The sequence below is a fragment of the Nelumbo nucifera genome, chromosome 5, assembly GCF_055504915.1.
Source record: "Nelumbo nucifera cultivar China Antique chromosome 5, China Antique-T2T, whole genome shotgun sequence".
Taxonomy (NCBI): domain Eukaryota; kingdom Viridiplantae; phylum Streptophyta; class Magnoliopsida; order Proteales; family Nelumbonaceae; genus Nelumbo; species Nelumbo nucifera.
Genome location: NC_142653.1, coordinates 38907729 through 38934589, shown reverse-complemented (window position 1 = coordinate 38934589; position 26861 = coordinate 38907729). Strand labels below are relative to the sequence as shown.

Genomic DNA, 26861 nt, shown 5'->3' with positions numbered 1-26861 from the left:
GAATATGCGTTGATATAAGGCATATCATATTAGTATCAATGAACATGTGTATGGGATATAATACCACTAAGAATGTATCCTCTAAGTTGTGCATACTGGTACAATATGCCTTGGTATTAGGCTATATCATATTGTATTGGTGGATACACTCCAACACACAGTGATACAAATGCATATTGTTTCCTTCTTTGATGACTCAACTAGGAATGACCCCTGTACTAAATACAGACCATTAATTTGAATTATTTGAATTTTTAAATTATTTATATTATACATTTAGGTTAAGTTTTTTATTTGATTTGAGAGATTTACCATGTTTTATCTAGAGAATGACCCTATACTAAGGGACAACTACAATATCATTTAATTTGAAATTTACTATTTAACTATAAAAATTATATTAGAAGAATTAACATGGGTCTTACATGTTTGTAATTGACAAACTATTATGACTTATTTTGTTTGAAAACCACTATTAATTTATGCTATTTTTAATATGACTTAAGAGATTAAATGAGGTCTTATTTGTAAGCAGTAACCCACTTAAGCTAAATTAGGTTATGCTTCCAAAAAAGTTAAATCTAGTTTGCAATTAATAAACTATTTCATCTAAAATAATGAAACTCACACCATTTGTATTAATTGTTTAGTCATTTTTATGAATTTTATTTATTTTTATTTTATTCATTTAATATTTTGAATATTTTTAAGTTAAATTATTTGTTCAATTGTTACTTTTGAAATAGTTATCTTTGAATAAAATTTAGTTACTACCATAACATTTGAAGTGACCACTTTTTAGGGATTAGGATGCTACGTTTTTTAAGAGTGAGAGTTTAACCTCTTCTAATATTCTATCTATTGAAATTTTATAATGCCACATATATGAAGGATGGGGGTGGTTGCCTGAACACCTTCATTTAATATATATAATAAATATGCATGCAATCCCAGTTTTGAGTATTTTGACCCATTTTAGGCTTTCTATATGCACATGTGACCATCCTTAAAGCTTTTGTTCATTGGGAATCATCCCCACTTGCAAGAAAAATCCAAATGGAAGAAAAACAAATGGGAAAAGAAGAGGAATTCCTAGAAAAGACACATTTTCTTTTTTAATATTTTAGATTTTTTTTTTTTAATTTTGTAGATAGATTTGTAGTTAAATGCTACTTTAAAATACTAAGTAACAACTATATGTTAAAAATGAAAATATATCGGGAGGTATAGAGTTATTATTTATATACAAAAACTAAAAAAAATAAAATTTCCCAAAAGAATAATAAACTGTGAAAATTTTATGCCCAATGAGATCAACCATGGAAGTTATATATATTTTTAGATGATTAATAGAAAATTTCAAAGAGAATAAGAAAGATCTTCATGTAGTGTTCATTGATCTAGAAAAGGCTTATGAGAGAGTTCCTTGAGAGATAATATGGTAGGTATTGAAAAAGAAATATTTTCAAAATTAGTATTTAGACCTAATTAAAGATATGCACGAGGGAGCAATAACCAATGTTAGAACACGAATGAGAGAGACTTCATATTTTGCTGTTATGATGGGTTTTTACCAAGGATTAATTTGACTAAATATATTCAGGAAGAAATTGCATGATGCATATTATTTGCAGACGACATTATTTTAAAGGATTTTTAGCTATGACAATGCCTGAACTTTACAGAAATGCCAATTTTGACTCCAGACTTCAGAGAAAAGACTAATGTTTGGCAGAAACAGATAGTGCTTTTTTTTTTTCTTTTCTTTTAAAAAGGGGCTTGTGGGCGTCAATTATGTGGTAAATCTGCATTGAATGCATGCAGTAAGAAATCTGGTAGACTAAACCAGGTAACTGGTCTATTGACCTGGAATCGACTATAGTTGAGTAAATTGAGCAAGGAACCTCAAAATGAGAGTTCAGCCCGGTGAGAACAACCTTCTGTGCGTCTCCTTCAATATAAAATGAATCTATCTTTAGATCCCTTGCCACTAGAAAACTTTCTCTGAAGGCTCTTGCTTCAGTTACTTCTGGGTTAGATCTTTTAAAGCTAATGGTCCGTCCAAAAAGGAATTCTCCAGGATGATTTCTGATCATCACAATACCAATACTAGAACGTTCCACGTTCAAAGCTCCATCCACATTAACTTTCAAGGATTGGGCGGGAGGAGGAACCCAGCTGATTGAAAAGCCACTTTTACTTTCAAGAGGGTAATTGATCAATTTGTGTGTGGACAAGCAAGATAACCGAAGAGGGATCGACATTCTGGTTTTCCAATGCTTTTTTGCAACATTCCTAGGGCAAAACTGCACACTTACTCAAAATACTCAAATCATCCTCTAGTCATTTATCTCGGTAAATGCATTTATATATGAGCAAATGTTTCTAGGAAAATATTATATTATGATAAGTGTATTTACTAATCATTTTATCCATAAAAATATCATTTTCGAAGTGATAATATTATCCAATCATGTATTAACAATTTTTTATATAAACAGTGATTATTTAAATATCTTTTGTTCTTTTCTATGCTAATACCAAAACATGAATGCATATTTCTTTTCTTTTAATTCAGTAGCACCCCCTATTTACCTACCTCACCTCGTTGGAAAGGGATCTGTCCCCTCATCTCACGGGAATTCACATCTATGCTCCACAGAGGGCACCTCACAACATATCCCAATTATGTATTGGAAGCATTTCCTACTGATAGAGATATTCTCAATGCATGCTGAGATGTACATATGGGGTGCCGATGTGATCTCATCTCATGAGAGATGTTTTTGATGTATGGCTGATACATGCTATGAGATTAGTGTGAAGAGAAGATCTCAACCATTTACAAAACAAACAGGCCCATGTGAATTGAGATCTACTCCTCAAGCAATTACTTTTTAATAATTGAGATCCAAACCATTTACAAAACAAACAGCCGCATCTCACCGTGTATTAGAAACATCTCTCAATCTCCCATTAATAATAAATACAAGTATGGTAAGTATGGTAGATGTTACCCATGTGCGGCGGTTGGTATCAAGCAATTGTTTTTTAATTACTTGTCTCTGCAACAAAAGCTGGTTGGATCGAACGAACCGGGAACCAGGAACAGAGAACCGGGAGTTATGATTAATTCCCCGATCGAAAAATGGCGGGAAAAAAGTGAGAACCGCTCCCCTGCTAATCGCTTCTGCTTTTCAACTTTCAAGCGACGAAGAGCGGTGAAACTATGCATCTGATGAAGAGAATCAAAGCCACTGTCCGACCTTTCGTCTAGGATGGCCGCTGGTCGAACGGTGAGAGTCTTGAACGTGGCCGAGAAGCCTTCGGTGGCTAAAGCCGTGGCGGGGATCCTATCGAGGAACCAAGGTCTCCGAGTTCGAAATGGTCGGTCACGCTTTAACAGGATATTTGAATTTGACTACTCAATCCGCGGACAGCACTGCCACATGCTTTTCACCTCCGTCACCGGACACCTCATGGAACTGGAATTCGAAGAGCGTTACCGCAAATGGCATTCCTGTGATCCCGCTGATCTCTACCACGCCCCCGTTCGAAAGTTCGTTCCTCAGGTTAGTGTCCCCAACGCAATGCATCATGATACTAAATTGAAACTGCCAGATTGAGTTCTTATTATTTGAATAACAATGCGACTGGGGAACATTTCTGCTGTTAGTTTAAGCAATTGGAGATTTCCCACATCGAAATGGTAATAGCCCAGCTTTGGGCAGAGACATTTCTTCGAACAGTTGGTAGAAAAAATTGGAAAGAGAATGTTCTTTTGTTACTTAGGTGCTGGCAACATTATTATACTTAAATACGGGGGAAATTATCGATTTAGCACTCGGTGAATGGGACGATAGGAGTGCACCTGTGCACCTGTTCTGTTCTGCTTTTTCCTTATAGCTAATATGAGTTATTAGTTATTACTTATTAGAAAGAGAAGAAAAAGAAAAAGAACATGTAAACATTATGTGAATTTGGGGGAAGTTCTGAAAATGATAAATATGGGTGTTTGGTTGATTGGGTTACGTTGTAGAAGTTATGTATTTGCAAATTGAATACAGAAATCCAAGTGAGATTTCTTAGGCAAAACGGAGATATCCTATGCAGGACTTCTAGTCTTAGATGAGTGACTTGACTACATAGAAACTTCACATAGATGTAATATTGTTATTGATTGTGTTGATATTCACAGGTGACTAATAGAGAGTTAGAGACTCAGGAAACTAATTTGCACTTATAAAGGGTGTATATGGGATTGTAGCTGGGGCTACCAGGTCTCAATGGGGTTCTTTGCACAGCATACACATTGCTTTCCATAATTCAATAAAATGAACAGTAACGAAAAATATAGTCAGCTTATCAAAAAAGAAGTGTTGATATTGATTGTTAGGGCTTCAGTGTTTTCTTGTTGGTTATAGCACCATGGTAGGTTGACTCAAGCAGGATATTTATTTCTTGTTTATCCTTTTCTGTTTCATTTGGTTATGTATGTCTCAAGCCACAAAGAGATTTTATGGAATGTGATGATTAGTTTACTGTCCAATTTCAATACAGCATTTTTTTCTTCTCTTATATAATTTATTCGGTTGTAAACTATTTATCTGTGGATTCCTGGAAAATATAGGACAAGTTGGATATCAAGAGAACATTGGAAGAGGAAGCTAGGAAGTGCCAGTGGCTTGTCTTGTGGCTTGACTGTGACAGAGAAGGGGAGAATATTGCATTTGAAGTGGTAGAGATTTGCTCTGCTGCAAATAATCATCTTAACATATGGAGGGCTCGTTTTTCTGCTTTGATTGATAGGTATTAAATTCTAAATTGTTGTTTTTTTCATGTCTTTTATGATCACCATTGATCAAACTTCATGATTCCTTCCACCCCCTTTTTTTGTTTTTTCCTAGTATGTTGTTTTAATTCCTCATGAATTTTAAATTGACCTTTCTTTGTTTCTACTAAAAAATGTCAGGGAGATTCATGAATCAGTTCAAAATCTTGTTCGGCCCAATCAGCTCTTTGCAGATGCAGTGGATGCTAGGCAGGTACTTTGTCCTTTTCTCTAGGCTTGCACCACCAACGTTGTGGTCTAATAAAAATATATTTAGAATATTCTACCATTCTGTACATTCTAGTAAAAGGAAGGACTCTTTATGCATAGATTCTCTTTTTCTGCATAAGATTTTTTTTATCAATAATTATGTTTATAAGATATTAAACTGATAATGAATTTCCTGCAGGAAATTGATCTCAGAATTGGTGCTTCTTTCACTAGGTTTCAGACCATGTTGTTGAAAGATGCATTTGTTATAGATTTTGCTACAGATGATAGGAACCTTGTTCTAAGTTATGGCCCATGTCAGGTTTGTCACATTAGAAAAGCCAAGCTCAATTGCCTGACATACTTTCCTTGTCATATTCCAGTGTCTCTGATGTATACTTGTTCAATTTACAACTGATGTACTGATCGGTTGATCATTGACTCTGCAGTTTCCAACACTAGGTTTTGTTGTTGAAAGATATTGGGAGATACAAGCACATGAACCTGAAGAGTTCTGGACAATAAACTGTTCACACACCTTAGATGAAGGCATTGCTACTTTCAATTGGATGTAATTTGGGGACTTGGAATGAGATTTCTTTCTTTCTTTCTTTTTTTTTTCAGTTTAATTGTCTGTTGTAGCTGTTATGTCAAGGAACTTGTTTGTTTTGTAGGCGGGGACATATTTTTGATTACACCTATGCTGTTATTATATATGAGATGTGCACTCTGGAACCCACTGCAACTGTAAATCTCAGATCATATACTTGGCAATGCTAAATTTTGATGACTGTCTCCTAGTAAAACTTTGAGGAAATTTTTAATGTTTTAATGGTTAGTTGGTGTTTCAGGTCACAAAAGTAAAAAATCAGGAGAAATTGAAGTATCCTCCACATCCTTTGAATACCATTGAGCTTGAAAAACGTGCATCCAGATACTTCCGGATGAGTTCTGAACATACTATGAAGGTGAGGAGGCTATGCTGCAATTAATTCTTATGAGCTTGTGAGTTCTGAAAATACTTGAAATGTCTCAACCACTTAGTTGCATCAATCTCTCATAGATGTTAACTAGAAGGAGATTTTTATTTTTGAATGTTTAGTTGGACATAGAAATATTAGAATTATATGATAGTTTCCCTATGTTATTAAAATATAGAAATGACATCATTCTTCTTTAGAAAATAGATTTTTGAAACTTTCACTTCTTTATAAAATTACATGTCCTCAGCCCTCCTCTCATCAAGTTCGTGCATGAATGCCTTATATGCTCAATGTCCATTTTCTTTTTGCATGGGTGAAGTGTTGATCCACCTTAATTTTCTTGGTTCTATCATGCTTAACTAAATTGTGTGCAATATTGATGGTTGCTTTATTATCAAGGTAAAACTCAAGGATCTTAAGCAAGGACTTTAATCTCAATAAGCAACAACTTCGACCTAGTATTTTAAAAAGTTTAAGGCATGCCTAGGAACATAGGTGAGGTGCATTTTAAGGCATGCACCTTGCTTGAACCCAGGTACCATTACCACCTTCAAAAGGTGTACACCTGGACTGAGGTGCAAGGCAATCTGGCAATCCAGGCGCATGCCTTTTGTATGTTTCCTTTTTTTGTTGCATTTTTATATTCTAGTCTTATGTTTTTTACAACTTTATTATGGTATATTAACTTCTAGATAAACCTAAAACAGGTCAAATTTTAACCAAAATTACGAAATAGACCCCCTTGTAAATACAGGCCAAAAATTCAAGTTGGGGGCAGCTAATGGCCTCTGCTTCTGTAAAGGTGCCAACCTCCTAGGGTTAGGAATACAAGACATCTAACATCATATTAGCTACCTGGAGCAATGCAACTAGGACACAAGTGCCAACCTCCTTCATTCTTCTCCTTTGTGCCCCCATCCTAGTTACCTCTCCCCTAGACCAGAAAGCAACTTTATTCTCCAGTTTGGTGGTCGCTTTAGAGGCTCGGTTGATCCTTTCCTGAAGGCTGGGGTTGAAGGAGTTATTCTGAATTCTGATGGGAGTCAGCAGTGGCCTTTCAGTGGCCCTATTTCAGCTTCAGATGCTGATTCTGAGGTCTAAGCCCTCCTTACTGGATGGTCCAAGAACAAAGGGACTGGTCCTTGGAGGCTTGCCCACTTCCTTTATGAACTTTATGAGCTATCTGCTTCTCTTAATTGCAGATGTGATTCAAACCAATAAAATTAGCAGAATATTTTAGATTAAAGCAAAAGAAAGTAAGGAAGAAGAAGGAGACAACAAGAAGAAGAAGGAAGATTGGAGAAGAAAGGAGAAAGAAAGGAGGGGTTCGATAATCTCCTCTTTCCCCCACTAACCTTTTAATAAACTTACTTAAGTTACATAATTTACAAGATTGCCCTTAAGTAGGTGTCCACATCAGCACTATACTTAGAAAACATAAACAAGAGCTAAAGGCCCATAAAGAAAAGGCCCAATAGGAAAACATAACAAGAAAGAACTAATAAGAAAGACACTAATGGGCTAGGGCCCATTTGGCCCAGTCTCTCTACATTCCCCCTCAAGCTAGGCATAGATATCCATCATGCCCAGCTTGCTTATATAGTGAACCAGCTTTCCTTTAGGAACACCTTTTGTCAAAACATCAGCCAACTGTTCTTCAGAAGCAACAAATGGTAGACAGACTTCTCTTGAGGCAACTCTCTTTCTTATAAAATGCTTGTCAACTTCATTGTGCTTAGTTCTGTCATGTTGAACAGGATTATGTGCAACGTTGATAGCAGCCTAGTTGTCACAATATAATATCATTGGCTTCTCACAGTCTATACCCAATTCATCTAAAAGTGATCTCAACCACAAAAGTTCAGAAACTCCATGTGCCATTGTTCTGTGCTCCGTTTCAACTGAGGATCTTGCCACTACAGACTGTTTCTTACTCCTCCATGATACATGTTCCCTACTACCATAGAACAGTAACATGAAGTGGACCTCTTATTATCAATACATCCGGCCCAGTCAGCATCAGTGTATGCTTCCGGCTTCATGTGTCAATGCTTAGCAAACAAGATACCTTTCCCTGGAGTCCCTTTTAGATAGCATAGAACTCTCTTAGCAACTGCTAAATGTGTGTCTCTGGGAAAATGCATAAACTGGCTGATTACATTAACTGCATAGGAAGTATCTGGCTAAGTCATGCAAAGGTATAATAATAACTTCCCGACCAGTCTCTAGAACACTCCCTTATCAGGCAACAGTTCACCTTCAGTAGCTGACAACTTATGTGTAGAGGAGATGGGCCGAATGGCCCATAGGCTGTCATTCTATGTTATGTTTATGTTTTTTCTCTGTAATGGGCCTTATTCTGGGCCCATACTCTTATATACTCTATTTTGTAATTTCTTGCCCATCCAAGGGCCCCTCTGTAATATTTCAAAGATTAAGTTAATAAAATGATTTAGAGTGTTAGAGGGAGGTTAAGTTTGAACCTCTCTTCTCTAACTCTCTCATTGCCGCTAGCTCCTTTCCTCTCTCAACTTCTTAAGCTTCTCTTGTTCTTTTTCTGGTTTTGTATCTAATCTCAAGCTGTTTTAGACTACAAGAAGGCTGTTTTCAACTTGGTATCAGAGCAGGCCAGAGCTTGGCGTGACCCTCATGTGGTTCTAGTTCAGCCAACTGCATAAGGAGGTTCTAGGGCTGAAAGCTTAAAGTCATTTGCCTGGTTCTTGGAGGTCATTGGAGGGTGCCCAAGTCTCTACACACTTGGAGAATGGTTCGGTGAGCAGGAAGAATCAGAGAGCAAGGTGTTCAGCCTGATTTGAAATCAGAGAAAAGGGTGTCGAAGTTACCTCAGAAAGCAAGGTGTTCGGCCTGGTTTGAAGTTCAAATAAGAGATTCTCTTACTGTAAGTTTTCTCAGTTTTTTTCTGGGTTATTTTCGTTGCTTGGGAGGGCTGTTAAAGCATTCAAAACCCTCCTCCATTCTGCCTTACTGTTGCTGGACTGATTCAACTCAGAAATTTCTGGTTTATTTTGGAGAGCAGTTCGACTGTTATTGGACTGCCAAGCTACTGAAACTGATTTGGACTAAGTGGTACAAGTCTCAATTTCAGCCCAGCCTTTTTCTTGGACCTATACGGAACACTATTGAAGTGGTTTCTACTAGTTAACAGTAGGCTGTTAACTACTGCACATAGAGTGTTTGACAAAAGGTCTCTTAAGGACTGTGGACTTTTTTCTCTCTCTCTTTGGGACAACGGTTGTTGGGGACCTGGAATACTTTGTGTTTGGGGGTCTGCTGGTTGTCCCTTGTAGGCTGAAATAGTATTTTCTTACTCTAGAAAGAGCTGCCACCGAGCTGGACTGTCACAGTTATCAAGACTGAACTGATTCTGTGAGCTGGTTGTTGTTGCTGATTCAGCTCAAACTAAGTTCATCAAGAACCCCAGTACCTTGGAAAACTTATTAAAATCCTAATTGGAGCCTTTGCATGATGGATTTCTCGAACCTTGAAAGCAAGAATGCTGCTGAATATGGACAGACTTTGGGAACCCCAGCCGATTCTATGTTGGCTGTAACTACAGTTAAACTTTATGGGACCAACTACTTGGCATGGTCGCAATCAGTGAAAATCCATATTTGTAGCAGAGGGAAATGGGGTTTTATTTCTGGGAGCAAGAAAGCTCCTCTAGAGGATGATCCATTTTATGAGAGATGGATGCAAGAAAACTACACAGTGATTGGGTGGCTTGTGAATTCAATGCAGCCATAGATTAGTCAACACTATCCTTGGATGAACTTAGCTAAGGAAATCTGGGATAGTGTTGCAGAAACTTACTCCCAAAAGTTGAATGTTGCCAGAGCCTACAAACTGAGGAGTGATGTGAAGAATCTAAGGCAGGGGGAGAAGTCACTTGTAGCATACTTCTCAATCCTGAAATCTCTATGGCAAAAGATTGATTTGATAGAGGCTGTGACATGGGATACCCCTAATGATGCTGAAACATACAGGAAATTAATTGAAAGGAACAGGGTCTTTGAGTTCTTGACAGGGCTGAATTCTGAATATGACATCACAAAGCATAACATTTTGTCCAAGGAAGATGTTTCATTGTCTCAAGCATATGCTTTGGTTAGCAGTGAAGAGAGTAGGAGGCAGGTGCAGGTTCAAGGAGTCAGCATCAATGATCATTTTGCAAATATGGGAATTAAACCCAAAGGGATTATAGGAGTTCCCAGTGGCACAGGAAAGGAGGTGGTGTGTGAATATAGCAAGAAGCCGAAACACACCAAGGACAAGTGCTGAAAATTGCATCCCAGTCTTGTCCCTATTCGATTCCAGAAGATGAATGATAGTAGAAAGACAAGAAGTGCACATGCAGCCACAAGTACAGATACAGAGGTTGAGTCTGCCAGTACACAATTGGCAGCCATGAAAGCTGAATATGAGAAGTTTGGAAAGATCATCAGCCAGTTTGAAGGTGTAACTTCATCATCCAACCCTTCTGGAAGTTCAGCCACCACCGCATTTGCTCACTCAGGTATAAGAGCTTCTGCTAACCATGCATCCAACTCAGGTAATCCCAAGACCCCTTGGATCATAGACTCAGGTGCTTCTGATCACATGACCAATCTTTCCACTTTGCTTGTTTCATATGATTTGATTCTTGGTCGTGAAAAAATCACCTTAGCTGATGGTTCTCTTGCCCCTATTTCTGGCAAGGGAACTGTCAAGCCTACAGACTCCTTACTCTTATCTTCCACTCTTCATGTACCTAAATTGAATACAAATTTATTATCTGTAAGTAGCTTGACCAAGTCATTGAATTGTTGTGTAACCTTTTTTCCTTCTCACTGTGTGTTCCAGGATCTGGAATCTCGGAAGGTGATTGGGAGTGGCCATGAAGTGAACGGAATATACTTGCTCAACACTCCTGGTCAATGCCTTGATTATCCCAAGAACGCTGCCTTTGGTTCTACTTCTTCGGAGTCTGTCAGTCGAATTTTGTTGAGTCATTGTCGTTTTGGTCATTTACCTTTTTCTGCTTTGAGTCATTTACTTCTCGAATTGTTTAAGGGAGTCGGTGTGTCCAGTCTCAATTGTGAGTCATGTCAGTTGTCAAAGCATTGTAGAAACAATTACCTTGTGAGAAATAAAAGATCTTCTTTTCCTTTTCATATTGTGCACTTTGATGTGTGGGGGCCTTACCACTTATCTTCTATGGGGGGCTACAGATATTTCATCTTGTTTATTGATGACTTTTCTAGATTCACTTGGATATATCTAATGAAATCCCGTAATGAAGTTCCAAGATTTGTGAAGCAATTTCATGAGCTTATTTTAACCCAATTTGATACCAAAATTAAAGTTTTCAGATCTGACAATGCAAAAGAGTACTTTGAAAGGAGCTTATCCTTGTATCTCTCTGACATGGGGGTTATTCACCAAAGCTCTTGTGTTAGAACCCCTGAACAAAATGGAGTTGCTGAAAGGAAAAATAGACATATTGTTGAAGTTGCAAGAAGCCTTTTGTTTGCCTCACATGTTCCTACAAGATTTTGGGGTGATGCTGTTCTTACTGCTACCTATCTTATAAACCATATGCCATCAAGGGTTTTAGGGTTTAAATCCCCCTTCAATCTTCTTCATCCAGACAGGGATCTTTTTCCGATTCCTCTTCGTGTGTTTGGTTGTACTTGTTATGTTCACATTCCAAGTGCCCAAAGATATAAGTTTGAACCAAAAGCCCACAAGTGCATTTTCCTTGGTTATTCCCCCACACAAAAGGGTTATTGTTGTTTTGATCCTAAGATTGGTACTCGGCATGTCTCTATGGATGTTACCTTTGATGAGCTTTCACCTTTTTATGGTTCCCCTCAGGAAGGACATTGTCAACAGGGGGAGAGTTTCTCACAAGTATTTGCTCTTCCTCTTGCTATCCCAGTTGAGTCTCTTGACAAGCCTGTATCCTCACCAAATGAACCAAAGGAGGATCAGCCACTTCATTCATCCTGTCCTAGCGCTCCAATTTTTTACCTCCTCGTCCTACCCATAATCCAAAAGTGTACCAAAGGCAAAGATCCAGATGAGGCTCATACACTCCTAATCACAGATGAGGCTCATACACTCCCAATCACAGATGAGATAACAGGTTCTGCTCCAGCCCCCTTGGAACCATCATTCCCAGATCTTGATGTCCCCATTGCTGTTAGGAAAGGAAAGCGGAAGTGCACTGCACACTGCATTTCCAAACACCTTTCTTATGATATATTTTCTCCTTCATACTTTGCTTACCTCTCTTCAGTTGCTTCTAACCCTATTCCTAGGTCTGTATCAGAAGCTCTTGGGATTCCAGAATGGAGAGATGCCATGAAATCTGAAATGGATGCTCTACACAAAAATGATACATGGGAAGTGGTGGATTTGCCTGAAGGGAAGGATCCTATTGGATGCAAGTGGGTCTTTACCATTAAATACTAGGCTGATGGGACTATTGAGAGGTACAAGGCTCGATTGGTTGCAAAAGGTTACACCCAAACATATGGGATTGACTACTTGGAGACCTTTGCCCCGGTTGCCAAGATGACATCTGTGAAGGTTCTCCTATCTCTGGTAGCTCACTTTGATTGGCCTCTTTATTAGTTAGATGTAAAGAATGCATTTCTGAATGGTGATTTACATGAGGAAGTCTATATGTCTCTCCCTCTAGGAACGTATGGGAAAGATATGCAAGGAAAGGTATGCAAGTTGAAGAAATCACTTTATGGACTCAAACAGTCTCCTAGAGTCTGGTTTGAGAAGTTTAGAGCTGCACTTGTTAGATTCGACTATGTCTAGACACAGTCAGATCATACTCTCTTTGTGAAGAAAAGTGGATCTCTAGCAGTGTATGTCATTGTGTATGTTGATGACATTATAGTAACTGGTGATGATGCCTTAGGCATTCGGGTCCTTAAGTCTTTCCTTCGCATAGAATTTGAGATTAAGGATCTGGGAGAGTTGAGATACTTCATTGGCATAGAAGTTGCTAGATCTAAGGATGGGATTCTTATCTCACAGAGGAAATATGTCCTTGATTTGCTGTCTGAAACTGTAAAAATGGGTGCTAGACCAGCTGCAACTCCCATTGATATGAGTCACAAACTTTCAGCTTCGGATGGAACATTGTTGGAAGACAAAGGGGTCTTTCAGAGACTTCTTGGGAAACTCCTGTACTTGTGCATGACTCGGCCAGATATTGCATATGCTGTCAGTTGTATTAGCCAGTTCATGCATGCTCCAAGAGATACTCATATGGAAGCTGCCGAACGAATTTTGCGTTATCTGAAAGGCTCTCCAGGAAAGGGAATTCTATTTACTAAGCATGGTCATCTGAAGCTTGAAGCTTATACTGATGCTGACTGGGCTGGCAATATTGATGACAGAAGATCTACTTCAGGGTATTACAATCTGGTGGCTGGTAATGTTGTCTCTTGGAGGAGCAAGAAACAATCAGTTGTGGCCCGATCCTCGGCAGAAGCAGAATACAGGGCCATGGCTCATGGAGTCTCTGAACTGTTGTGGCTAAGGTCATTGATGGAAGAACTTGGGATTGATCATGACAAGCCAATGATGTTGTACTGTGATAATCAGGCAGCCATCAACATTGCCCACAACCCAATACAACATGATAGGACTAAGCATATTGAGGTTGATAGACACTTTATTCGAGAAATAGTCTCTTCGGGTGAAGTGTGTCTTCCATTCATCACTTCTAAAGGACAATTGGCAGATTTTCTCACCAAGGGCATTCCCAAGGCAAGGCTTCAGCATGACACTGGCAAGCTGGGCATGATTAACATCTATGCTCAGCTTGAGGGGGAGTGTAGAGGAGATGGGCCGAATGGCCCATAGGCTGTCATTCTATGTTATGTTTATGCTTTTTCTCTGTAATGGGCCTTATTCTGGGCCCATACCCTTATATACTTTGTTTTGTAATTTCTTGCCCATCCAAGGGCCCCTCTGTAATATTTCAAAGATTAAGTTAATAAAATGATTTAGAGTGTTAGAGGGAGGTTAAGTTTGAACCTCTCTTTTCTAACTCTCTCATTGCCGCCAGCTCCTTTCCTCTCTCAACTTCTTAAGCTTCTCTTGTTCTTTTTCTAGTTTTGTATCTAATCTCAAGTTGTTTTAGACTACAAGAGGGCTGTTTTCAACTTTATGATTTAGGTCTATAGGAGTAGAAGCAGGTCGACCCCCAGTTTGCCAGTCTTTGCAAGGAGATCAAGAATATACTTCCGCTGAGAAATGAAGATACCATACTTAGATCTGGCAATTTCAATTCCCAAGAAATATTTGAGTTCTCCTAAGTCTTTAATTTCAAACTCAGTGTTAAGAAAGCTTTTGAGATGAACAACTTCCTGAGTATCATTATCAGTAACCACAATATCATCAACATAGACAATCAGAAGGGTCACTAAGGAATCTCTCCTCTTAACAAACAAAGAATGATCCGGTTGAGTCTGTGTGTACCCAAAAGCAACAAGAGCAGCCCGAAATCTGTCAAACTAGGCTCTAAGAGATTGCTTGAGGCCATAAAGAGACTTCTTCAATTTACAGACCTTTCCTTGCATCTCCTTCCCATACACCCCTGGAGATAAAGACATATAGACCTCTTCATGTAAGTCCCCATTCAATAAAACATTCTTTACATCAAATTGATGAAGAGGCCAATCAAAAGCAATAGATAAAGATAACAAAACTCGAACTGAAGTCATCTTGGCTACTGGGGCAAAAGTTTCTAAGTAGTCAATACCATACATCTGAGTATATCCTTTAGCAACCAAACAGGCCTTATATCTCTCAACAGTACCATCAGAACGATACTTAATAGTGAATACCCACTTACAGCCAACCGGTTCCTTTCCCTCAGGCAAATCCACAATTTCCCAGGTCTTGTTCTTATGCAAAGCATCTAGTTTAGCCATCATAGCATCTCTCCATTCTGGTTTGGACAAGGCATCTGGGACAGATCTGGGAGTCACATGTGTGGAAATAGAGGCAAGGAAGGAATAGTAGGAAGGGGAAAGAAGGCTGTAGGACAGGTGTTTGTAAATGCAATGAGCTGTACATTTCCGTTTGCCTTTGTAAAGGGCAATAGGGAGATCAAGGTCGGGGAAGGTATCCGAAGTGGTAGAAGAGGGCTGACCTGTTACCTCAGTAGTGATGGGAGGAGCAAGAGGCACATCTGAAGGCGTGGAAATAACTTGCATGTCTTTGAGTCTTTCTCTCTGGTACCACCTCTGGATAATAGGATGAGAAGGAAAAGTAGGGGGATGAGCAGGAGGAGGAGGGGGAGCAGGGATAGATGACTCGGTTGGAGGAGACTCTATAGAAGATTCAATGGGAATTGGAAGAGGAACAAATGGTGACAAAGCAAACAATTCCTCTGAATGCTACCCCCTCAAGAGAAGTACCAAAGAAAGGAACAAACTCTGCAAATGTGACATCTATAGAAACAAAATGAGTGCCACGAACCGGATCAAAACAGCAGTACCCCTTTTGTGTGGAGGCATATCCCAAATAGACACACTTGTGTGCGATAATTGAAATAATTTTATTAAACAACAATAGACAATAGTACAAAGTCCCCAAGGAAAGGCACGAGTTGCAACCTCTTTGGGCTAGTTAAGTACAAATTTCCAAATTAATAACAACTTACATAGAAGCACGAAAAAGATCTTCCCTAGAAACCCCCTGTTTGGCTAAAGCATCAGCCAAAGAATTAGCAAACCTACTAACCCATTTTACCTCAACTCTCATATTGCTGGTTAACGACTTTACTTTTTTGATGAGATCTTTGTAGCCCCAAATGGTGGTATCCATGTTTAGGAGCCACCTTGTTACCACCTGAGAGTCCCCTTCAACTAGGAGATGCTCCACCCCAAGCTATCCTTATTTCTCAAGATACCCCCTATACCTGAAGGCCCGGGGTTGCTTTGGCTGCTTCCATCAGAGTTCAGCTTGATGACGCCTTCCAAAGGCGGAATCCATTCTGACAGAATTCTATCCTTATTTGTTGAAGTGTTAGCTATTACTAGCCAATTCCTCCACAAGTCATCAAAGATATCCACAGTTTTCAGCCAATGGATTGCTCTTTTTAGGATACAATCCTTCATTTCATCTAATCCTCTTTCCTTCTCTAAGAAAATTCTTGCATTCCTTTCCTCCCAAAGAGTCCATAGAGTGGCTGCCCCGACACATTTCCACAGACCTTACCTCTTCTAGTGTGCCAAATAAAGACAAGGACTAGGAGATCAACAAATGGAAATAGTCCTCATTCTCGACCTTACACAAGGAACACCAATTTGAGGAAAGACAAAGCGAGGGTCTCTTTTTCTGTAAGTTTTCCAAAGTATTGATTTTCCCATAGAAGACTTCCTAGCAGAATACAACAATTTTTGGGGGAATAGGTTGCGCCCAGACTTCTTTGACAAGGAATCCTTGGGAAATGGGGTTAGAACTGAGGGATTTTAGAAAAGAAGAGCAAGTAAAAGTACCTTTTGGAAGAGGAGTCCAAACCCTTTGATTAGAAGAAGTGGGGTCCAAGCAAACGGATTCTAGTAAATGAATTAGCTCAATAACACAACTCGACTCACCATCCCTTAACCCTCTACGAAACCCAAAGTTCTAGTTTAAAGATAAGGGGTTTAACGGGCTCGGGAGAAAAGTTGCAATTGGCTCATGTTTGTGAAGGGAAATGGAATAGAGCGAGGGGAAACAATCTTTGAGGGGTTGAGTACCCACCCAAATATCCTCCCAAAACAGAATAGCATTACCAGAACAAGCATCATACCTGATGAATCTGAGGAAGTGAGGGAGAATACCGTGTATAGCCTCCAAGGTGTAGTAAGGGTAGCTCGGCGAGATATCCCAGAATCCCAACCATTTCCTGCACAACCATGAATGCTTGCCACCACCTCATGCCATAATCTCTCTCTCTCTCTCGGGGCCATCTCCATAGCCACTTCCCTAGAAGGGCTACATTCTTCAGCACTATGTTCCCTATCCCTAAACCCCCTTCTTCCTTTGGTTTGTTAACTATCTCCCATCTGATCAAGTGATCCTTTTTCACCTCTCCTGGTTCCCATAGAAAGTCCATCATTTTCTTCTCCAGTTTCTTAGCCTCCCTTGGAGGAATCCTGAACACTGAAAGGAAGTAGGTTGGAAGGTTGGCAAGTGTAGCCTTAATTAAAGTCAGCCTACCCCCTATTGAAATGTAATTCTTTTTCCAAGCCGCCAAGCACTTATCAAATTTCTCCACAATAGGGGCCCAGAAACTACTTCCTTTAGGGTTGGCTCCTAAGGGTAGCCCTAAGTATGTCAAAGGCCAAGAAGAAATATTGCAACCTAAGCATTCTGCAATGGATTCAATCTCCCTATTCTCCAAGTTTACTCCAGCCACACAACTTTTATCAAAATTTACCTTCAAGTTGGAGACCCTCTCAAAAGTACTTATTAAAATCTTAAGGTTCTCCACTTTGCTCAACTCATTCCCTTCACAGAAAATAACAATATCATCAGCAAACTGTAGGTGAGTTACTGGAATGCCTCTGCTCCCTATTCTCCATCCCTTTATTTGACCCTCCTCATCTGCTTTGGAGTTAACAGAATGTTTTGCAAGTTCACATGACTCACAATGAAGACTCAATATGGATATTCCCTTAAACATTTCTGGAAACAAATGACTCAAAGCTGAAAAAGACAAATGACCAAATCTGAAATGGCATATCATGACTCTATTGACTGACTCTGATAAAACAGACTCCAAAGCTACTCCACTAGGTAATCCAGGACTTTGATCAGAGACATCCAACAAGTATATCCCATTCGCCTCATGAGCACTCCCAATCGTCCTTTGAGACTTTAGGTCTTGAAAAACACAATAGGTAGGAAAGAAGATTATGCTACAGTTCATTGATTTTGTTAAACTACTAACAGATAAAAGGTTAGTGCTAAGTTTGGGAACATGAAGGACAGAGGATAATACAAGTGAGTCAGAGGCTTTAATATTCCCCTTGCCAGAGATGAGCGCAAGAGACCCATCGACAAGAAAAATCTTCTCTCTACCTGAGAGGAGCTGGTATGAACAAAAAAGGTTGGGTATGCTAGTCATATGGTATGATGCACCAAAATCTATGATCCAAGGAATTCTACGATTACTTGATGCTGTAGCATGATTTGTAGAAGCATGAATACCTAAACGGGCAAAAGCAGATGTAGAGGGGGTGCCTGAGGAGGAAGACGCAACAGTAGAATCCAAGTGGTTTATCAACTTCTCATATCTCTCAAATTCTGCCTTCACTACTACCAGCTGTTCCACAATAGATTTTTCTTCACATTCAGATACTGTAGCAACATTTGCATTATAGTTGTCAAGGCGACTAGGTGAGGCTAGGCCACCATGGGGCGCCTAGGCGATGGAATCTATAAATATATTAATTTATGGATTTCTATAATCAGCCATATAATCAACCATATAATCAGACATTTCAGACTTTCAAAATAAAGAATTTCAAATTCAAACATATCTCAAATTTTCAATTCAGCAATCAGCATACAATCAAATTCAAAATAAAACATTTCAAAAAAAAAAAAAAGAATGGACTCAAGGACTCAAAGGGGTGGACGACTGTTGGAACACTTGGACAGTTGGACTCATGACCTCATGGGGCGGAATGGAAGAAGAAGAAGAAGAAGAGTGGAGAGAGGACTGAGTCGACTGGCTACTGAGAGGACAAAAGAGGTTTGGCGGAAGAAGAAGAAGAAGAAGACTGCGGCTGTGGACTGTTTATACTTAAGAGTTAAGATGATACCATGTAGCAAATATATTTTAAAACAATACAACCACCAATAAATTTTCAAAACAATAAATTAAATAAAAAGATAATTTTATTATATGTAAATAGGCACCCGCCTAAGTCTTTGGGCGGGTGCCTAGTATGTAAAACTTGGGGCGTCTGGGCGAGGCGACCATGAAAAACCACCTAGTCGCCTAGGTGCCCGCCTAGGTGTTGCCTTGACAACTATGATTTGCATTCTTGGGCTTTCTAGACTGACCACCCTTCTTAAAGTTGTTGTTGTTCCGAAACCTCTCAGAAGAAGATCTGTGATGTGGACGCTTTATTGGGAAGACATATCACTGCCGACAGCAGCAGTAAAGGGAGCAAGATTTGCTGATTCTCATCTTATCTAATTCTAGCTAGATACAGTTCTTATCTTATCAGTTCAATCTTATCTTATCTTATCAGTTCAGTAGGATAGATTAAGGGAGTCTTGTCTTATCTTATCAGTTCAGTAGGATAGATTAGTAGGGAGTCTTCCTAATTAGCAAGGAATCTTCCTAAAAGTAGGACTCTTATCTCTTGTAATCTCCTATTTAAGGAGCTGATATTATTCAATAAAGGCATTGAAAATTTCAGTCAAGAAAAGAGTGAGGAGAGTTGGTGATCTCTTGAACAAATCACCATTAAGGCGCCAAAATAGGTTCCTCAAGAAAAGGGAGGAACAAGGGAAAACAAGAGGTTTTCCCCGTGGACCGACCCGTGATGAGATCCTATTCTCGGGCCCATAACAATCTGGATGAAGCTTCCAACAAGAATCCTTAGTATGTTTTGGCTTCTTGCAGTATTCACATATCACCTCATTTTTCTCATCTAGCCCCTTTGGTTTTATTCCAGCATGTGCAAAATGTTTTGGAGGAGGTGGGGTCTATAGCTGTACCTGTCGCCTGCTCTCTTCACTGCTCACCATTGAGTATGCTTGAGCAAGTGACACTTCATCCTTGGCCAGCATATTCTGCCTTGTAATATCAAATTCAGGATTGAGTCCTGTAAGGAATTCAAACACCCTGTTTCTTCCCACAAATTTCCTGAAAGTTTCTGCATCTTTGGTGCTTTCCCATACAAATGCTTCCATAACATCTATCTCCTGCCATAGTGACTTCAACATCGAATAGTAGACAACCACTCTTCTCCCCCTGTTTTAAATTTTTCACATCATTCTTCAATTTGTAGGCCCATGCAACATTTAATTTCTGAGAGTATGTCTCTGTCACACTATCTCAAATCTCCTTGGCTGAAGTCATCCACAGATAGTGTTGACTTATGTGGGGTTGCATAGAATTTACCAACTACCCAATAACTATGTAGTTATCTTGCATCCATTTCTCATATGTAGGATCAGTCTCATCCGACATCACCTTACTACCCGTTAGAAACCCTAGTTTACCTCTACTACAGACATGGATCTTAATAGATTGTGCCCAAGCAAGGTAATTTGTTCTGTCAAGTTTAATTGTAGTCACTCCTGCCAGAATGGAATCTATTGGACCAACCCTCGACACTGGGATCTGCTTCGCCTCACTTCCAGATTGCTCCATCAATCAAACGAAAATCGAAAAACAATGTTTTCAACTTTTATAGACCTAACTAAGGTCAATCAAGCACTCAAAAGTCCCAAAACTAGGGTTTCATCGTACCTGGCCTCCGAGGATTAAGAAAGAAGAGGTAGCCGCTCAAACCAGAGCTATCCAAACCACTTCCAACTGCAGCCGCCCACTTTTGGAGATAAACAGGAACCCTCCAAGCCTAGAGTGCCACACCCAAATAGCCTCTTCAACCCATAATTGAAAATTCTCTAGTCGGCTAGGGATTTGGGAAAAAATCTGCAGTCCCACTCTCTTGGCAATCTTCGGCCAGATTCTGACTCTCCAAACACTCTACCAACTAGGCAAAGAAGATTTTTGAATAATCAGCAATTTATCTCTCCATACACCTTTCAATTAGAAGAAAAGTGTATGGGAAAAAAAGAAAAAAAGGGAAAAGTGGAAAGGAGACCTGCCCTGATACCAAGATGTGATTCAAACCAATAAAATTTGCAGAATATTTTAGATTAAAGCAAAAGAAAGGAAGAAGAGGGAGACAACAAGAAGAAGGAAGATTGGAGAAAAAAGGAAAAAGAAAGGAGTTTGATAATCTCCTCTTTCTCCCACTAATCTTTTAATAAAATTAAGTTACATAATTTACAAGATTGCCCTTAAGTAGGTGTCCACATCAGCACTATACTTAGAAAACATAAACAAGAGCTAAAGGCCCATAAAGAAAAGGCCCAATAAGAAAACATAACAAGAAAAAACTAATAAGAAAGACACTAATGGGCTAGGGACCATTTGGCCCAGTCTCTCTAAAATTGCAACTTCAGATGGATTCTTGGAGAATTCAACCAAATTGCTGATTCCTTGGCAAAATCTGGGTCGAGCAGGAATTGGTTATATAGGGCAAATTGTATAGTGCAAATATCTTACCATTTCTTGATAGTGCTGCTGCTTTTTGTTTTTTTCCTACCCTTTTATACATCATATCATGTATGTCCCTTCTCTTTTTGAATGAAAGTGTCCTTTTTCTCAAAAAAAAGGACACAAACAAACAAGTTGATAGTTTCGTAGACTTGAACTGTTGAATGCTTGAAGTACTTTGATATGATCTATATATATAACATGTATATATAATTTTCCTTCTTTCTTCATTGAAGGAGTCTATTAAAATGTGGGCTCTACCTTCTTATACTTCTTATTCCTTTCTTCTTTTCCTATTGATAATAGGGGTTCCACTCCTATTCCTCCTTTGTGGTTTACTTATTCTTTTGTTATTGTGAAACTTTAAACTTTGATTGTACCTTCTTAATGCCTTCATGGATTTGTATATCTCTTTTGTATATTTGAATTATGGTGTTTTATGGATACTGAAATGTCAATGTTTTTGACCAAATATGGTTATGGCTTATCACATTATGCCATTATGAAGGTTTATGTGTTTTTTATTTGATATAGAATAAGAATATGCAATTTTTATTCTTTATGTCAATTTTTTTTTGAAAAGTGGTGCCTTGCTATGTTTGGGCTTGTACCTCACTTTTTTTTTTTATGAATGAATGGTATTTTATTAAATAGAGATAGAAATAATACAAGCATGAAGCACCCTAAGAGGAGGCACGAGGTGTTACCTCCCCTTAAAGGTGGCTCCAAACCCAGCTCTTTTCAGATTGCAGTTACAAATTAGCCAAAAATAGAGAATCCCTTGAAGCCCCTTGTTTATCTAAAGAATCTACCAAAGCATTTGCCAATCCACTAACCCATTGAAAGCTAACTGACATGGTTCTCGTAAGCCATTTGACTTTTTTGATGATGTCCCTATATCCCTAAACAACAGTTTCTGGGTTCGACATCCATCCCACTATCACCTTAGAGACTCCAACTATCAAATTAGTCACTCCAAGTTGGTTGGAAATCTGTAGTCCTTGTACCACAGCTAATATCTCAGCCCTTGTAGAGTCTCCATAACCCATTGGACCTGAGAATAAGGACAGAATGCTGCCATCCTTATTCCTCAAGATCCCTCCTATACCCGAAGGTCTTGGATTGCCTTGATTGCTCCCATCAAAGCTCAACTTTACAACTCCTTCCAGAGGGGGTAACCAACTTGCTTGTGTTCTATTTTTCTTGGATGATGTGGAGGCCACTGGTGCTCAACTCCTTCGAAGGTCATCACTAGGGTAATCCGCAAAGAGATCGGTAGTTTTTAGCCAAAGGATTGCCCTTGTTAGTATACAATCCTTTATTTCAGCAATACTTCTCTTGGAAAATTCTGGCATTTCTTTCCTCCCAAATGGTCCATAAGAGGGCTGCCCTAATACATTTCCACATTACTTTCCCTCTCTTTGTTGGCCAACTAAAAAAAGACAGATTAAAAAGCAGATTTACTTTAGGAGGCATGTTTCACTTGTATCCAAACAACATAAAAATCCAATTCCAAATATTTATTGTAAAAGAGCAAGAAATCAGTAGGTGATAACAATCCTCATTCTGCACTTTACATAAAATGCACCAATTGGGGGACAAGCATGAATAAGGTCTCTTTTTTTGTACATTGTCCACAGTATTAATTTTACCATAATACACTTCCCAACAAAAACCAACAATTTTAGGTGGAATTGGCCTTGGCCAGACTTCTTTAACCGGGAACAACAAAGGGGAAGGAGTAGAGCAAAGGGACTTAAAGAAGGAAGAACAAGAGAAGGAGCCACTCGAGGTCAAAGACCAAATTCTTCTATCTAGTTTAGGAGGGTCCAAACAAACAGAATCAAGTAAAAGTAAGAGCTCAGAGGCAGAAACCAATTCCTCATCCTTCAACCCTCTACGGAACCCAAAATCCCAATTAAGAGACAATGGGAGAATGGGGGGAGAAAGAAACCTTGAAACAAGCTTCTTTTTATAGAGGGAAATAGAAAAAAAGTGAGGGATAGAGGTCTTTTAATGGTTGGTTGCCCACCCAAACATTTTCCCAAGAAAACACAGAATTACCATTGCAGACATCATACCTTATGAACTTGAGAAATTTTGGGAGGATGCCAAAAATCACCTTCCAAGGTGTAGTGAGTGTGGTCCATTGAGATACCTCGACATCCCAACCAGATTCAGAACAACCATGGATACTAGCCACCACCTCATGCCACAATCTCTCTTTCCAGAGGCCACCTCCATAACCACTTGCCAAAAGAGCTTCATTCTTATTTACTAGGTTCCCTAACCCTAAGCCCCCTTGTTCCTTGCTTCGACTCACCACCTCTCATCTAATCAAATGATTCTTTTTCTCTGCACCTGGTTCCCACAAAATATCCCTCATCAACTTTTCTATCTTCTTGGCTTCCCTAACAGGTATCCTAAAAGCAGACAAAAAGTAGATGGGTAAGTTTGTGAGTGTGGCCCTAATCAAAGTTATTCTACCCCCCAGAGAGATATAGTTATTTTTCCAAGTCACTAGCCTTTTTTCAAACTTCTCTACCACCGGGATCCAAAACCTACTTTCCTTTGGATTTGCACCTAGGGGAAGTCCTAGATAGGTCAAGGGCCAAGCAGAAATAGGGCATTCTAAGCAAGTAGCAATAGACTCCAACTCCCTTCCCTCCACATTTAGCCCCACCACATAGCTCTTCTCAAGATTTATTTTTAGGTTTTAGACATTCTCAAAGAGGGTTATTATATTTCTCAGATTCCTTGCCCTCAACAAATCACATCCCTCACAAAAGATTATGATATCATCTGCAAACTGAAGGTGAGTAACCGAAACTTGATTTCTTCCTAACCTCCATCCTCTTATCAATCCAACCTGGTTTTCTATTGACAAAAGTCTACTAAAAACATCAACAACCAATGTGAAAAGGAAAGGGGACAATGGATCACCTTGTCTCAAGCCCTTATATGTAGGGAAAAAATCCTTTACTACTCCATTTACTAAAACTGAGTAATGGCAAGACATCAGACAACCACCTATCCACTTCCACCATCTATCCCCAAAACCACACTTTTTGAGCACTTCTAGCAGAAAACTCCAATCCACTAAATCATAGGCCTTTTCAAGATCCATTTTGCAAACAAACCTTGCCTACCTAATCTTCTCATCTCTTCCACACTTTCATTTGCTATTAAAATTTGGTCAACTATTTGTTTACCATGAACAAAAGCACCTTGAGCTTGACTTATGATGGGGGGAAGAGCCTTTTTGATCCTCAAAGATAAGACCTTTGCTAGTATCTTATAGATGCTTGTTACCAAGCTGATTGGCCTAAAGTCTTTGGGATGTTTGGCCTCTTTCTTCTTAGGAACCAGGGCTAGGAAAGTGGCATTTACTCCACGGCTAATGACAGATTGTTCCTCAAATTCTTTGAAAACTTCTAATAAGTCTCCTTTAATTATGTTCCAACGGTCTTGAAAGAAAGCCAGAGTAAATCCATCTGGCCTTGGTGCCTTAGATCTATCCATTGAAAAAATTGCTTGTCGGATTTCCTCCTCCTCAAAACTCCTTTCCACCCACAATTTCATCTCTTCAAACAGTGTAGGCCAATCCAACCCAGCCAACTCCACTCGACTGGCTAGAGGTTTCCTTGATATAGATTTGAAGTGCATTACAAAACAATTGGCTATTTCCTCTTGAGAGTCCAACTCCACACCATCCACTTCAAGTTTAGTCACCAAGTTTTTCCTTCTTCCATTTGCCATCTCATGAAAAAATTTGGTATTCCTGTCACCTTCCTTTATCCATTCATGCTTAGATTTCTGCCTCCAAGTTATTTCTTCTCGCAAAATAACCTCCTCTAATTCCTTTTTCAACCTCCACCTTAATTCTCTTTCCCGAGTATTCATGGTTCGTTGAGATTCCTTCTCATCCAGGTCCTCTATTTCGGTCATCAGATTGGATTTTTGTTCCTTTATTCTCCCAAAAAGGTCCCTATTCCATTCTCTTAAGTTCTCCCCTCAAGCTTTTCAACTTCTTATGAAACCTTACCCCTTTCTACTCCACCCCTCATATCTTGATTCCACCATTCCTCAATCTTTTTTACAAAATCTGGGTGTGTTAGCCACATATTTTCGAATCTAAAGGGTTTGGGTCCGCTCCTGAAAGGTTCTTGTTCTAGCTCAACGGGACAATGGTTAGAGGTAACTCTAGGTAGAGCTTTGGATAGCAAGTCTCTCCAATGATTTTCCCAACTTTCGTTAAAAAGGAATTTATCAAGCTTCGAGCAAGTTGAGCTTTCTTGGAAGTTGGACCAAGTAAAATGGCACTGTACAAGAGGAAGCTCCTTAAGCTCACTACAAATCATTAGATTTTCTCATACTAGTTGTAATGAGCTGTTGGGGGTTATTTGTCTCATTAACGTAGCGTAATACATTAAAATTGCCACCCAAACACTAAGGACCCTCCCATAGCCCTTGGATTCCATATAACTCTTCCCAAAATTCATTCCTCTCTCTATAGATATTAGGGCCATACACATTGGTCAACACCCAAATGAAACCATTGTTCACCGACTTGAACTTTACAGACACCGAAAAAGTTTCCTATTAACTCCTCTTCTGCCTCTACAACATTCTCTCTCCACAATGTGACAATACCCCCTGAAGCCCCCCAAGAGGGTGCAAAGGCCCAACTTATTCCTCTTGACTTCCACACACTTCTAGCCCATCTTTTGTCAAATTCAACTAATTTGGTCTCCTGTAGCATCACTATATCAGGCCTATTCCTTCTGAGCAGGTATTTAATTAACCTCATTTTCCTTGCGCTCCCAAAGCCCCTCACATTCCAACTGATGATTTTCATGGGAAACAAAATTTTAGAGCCCAACTAAGGTTAAAGGTTCCTACTTGGGAGTCTTTTTTCTTCCCCTTCTGCCACTAAACTCAATGTCCCCTTCTATATTTGAAATCAGCCTCTCTACCTCAGTTCTTTTCTTTTTCTTTCTATTATTTCCCACTCCCCGGGTGCTTGGACAGTTTATTGGGTTCCCATTCTCATATGTGTTTCCCTCCAAATAATCCTTTGTGGTCTTATACTCCTCCAATAGTTCACAGATTCGCCCCCATATCCTCTCTAATTCTTCCTCCTGCAATTTTTTCAAGAGTAGCTCTCCCCCCTCCTTTTCACAGTTTTTGTCAACATTCTCAGAAACCACACCCAACCCCTCCCTTTGCGTGTACTCCTCAAGGAGAGCACATATTATATTCTAGATTTTCTTTAACTCCTATTGCTTTTTTCTCAACTAAAGCTCTCTCTCCTTTTCAACACAACCATTAGCTATGCCCACACCTTCCCCTCTAAAAGCTGTTCTTTCCAGTTGAGAAGCTGAGATACCTGTTTCAAGCATAGAACCCACACCAATACCAAAAACCAAATGAATAGACATACCTATACCAGTATGGGGCAAGGACGAAGGTTCTGAAGTCCCAAAAAGGTAATCAGGGGCTGCCGCCA

At 39.3% G+C, this 26861-nt stretch overlaps 1 protein-coding gene across 1 annotated transcript in view; it reads left to right on the top strand.

Moving 5' to 3' along the window:
* The first annotated feature begins 3158 nt into the window (after nt 1-3158).
* The window catches only part of TOP3A (topoisomerase 3alpha), a 100169-nt gene continuing 76466 nt past the window's right edge, over nt 3159-26861 (top strand). Inside the window, exons 1-7 of the mRNA XM_010271997.3 lie at nt 3159-3572; nt 4631-4809; nt 4973-5045; nt 5241-5363; nt 5491-5612; nt 5716-5788; nt 5893-6009. Of these exons, the coding sequence (XP_010270299.1) occupies nt 3279-3572; nt 4631-4809; nt 4973-5045; nt 5241-5363; nt 5491-5612; nt 5716-5788; nt 5893-6009 (981 nt within the window). The 5' untranslated portion in view covers nt 3159-3278. The remainder of the gene's footprint in view (nt 3573-4630; nt 4810-4972; nt 5046-5240; nt 5364-5490; nt 5613-5715; nt 5789-5892; nt 6010-26861) is intronic.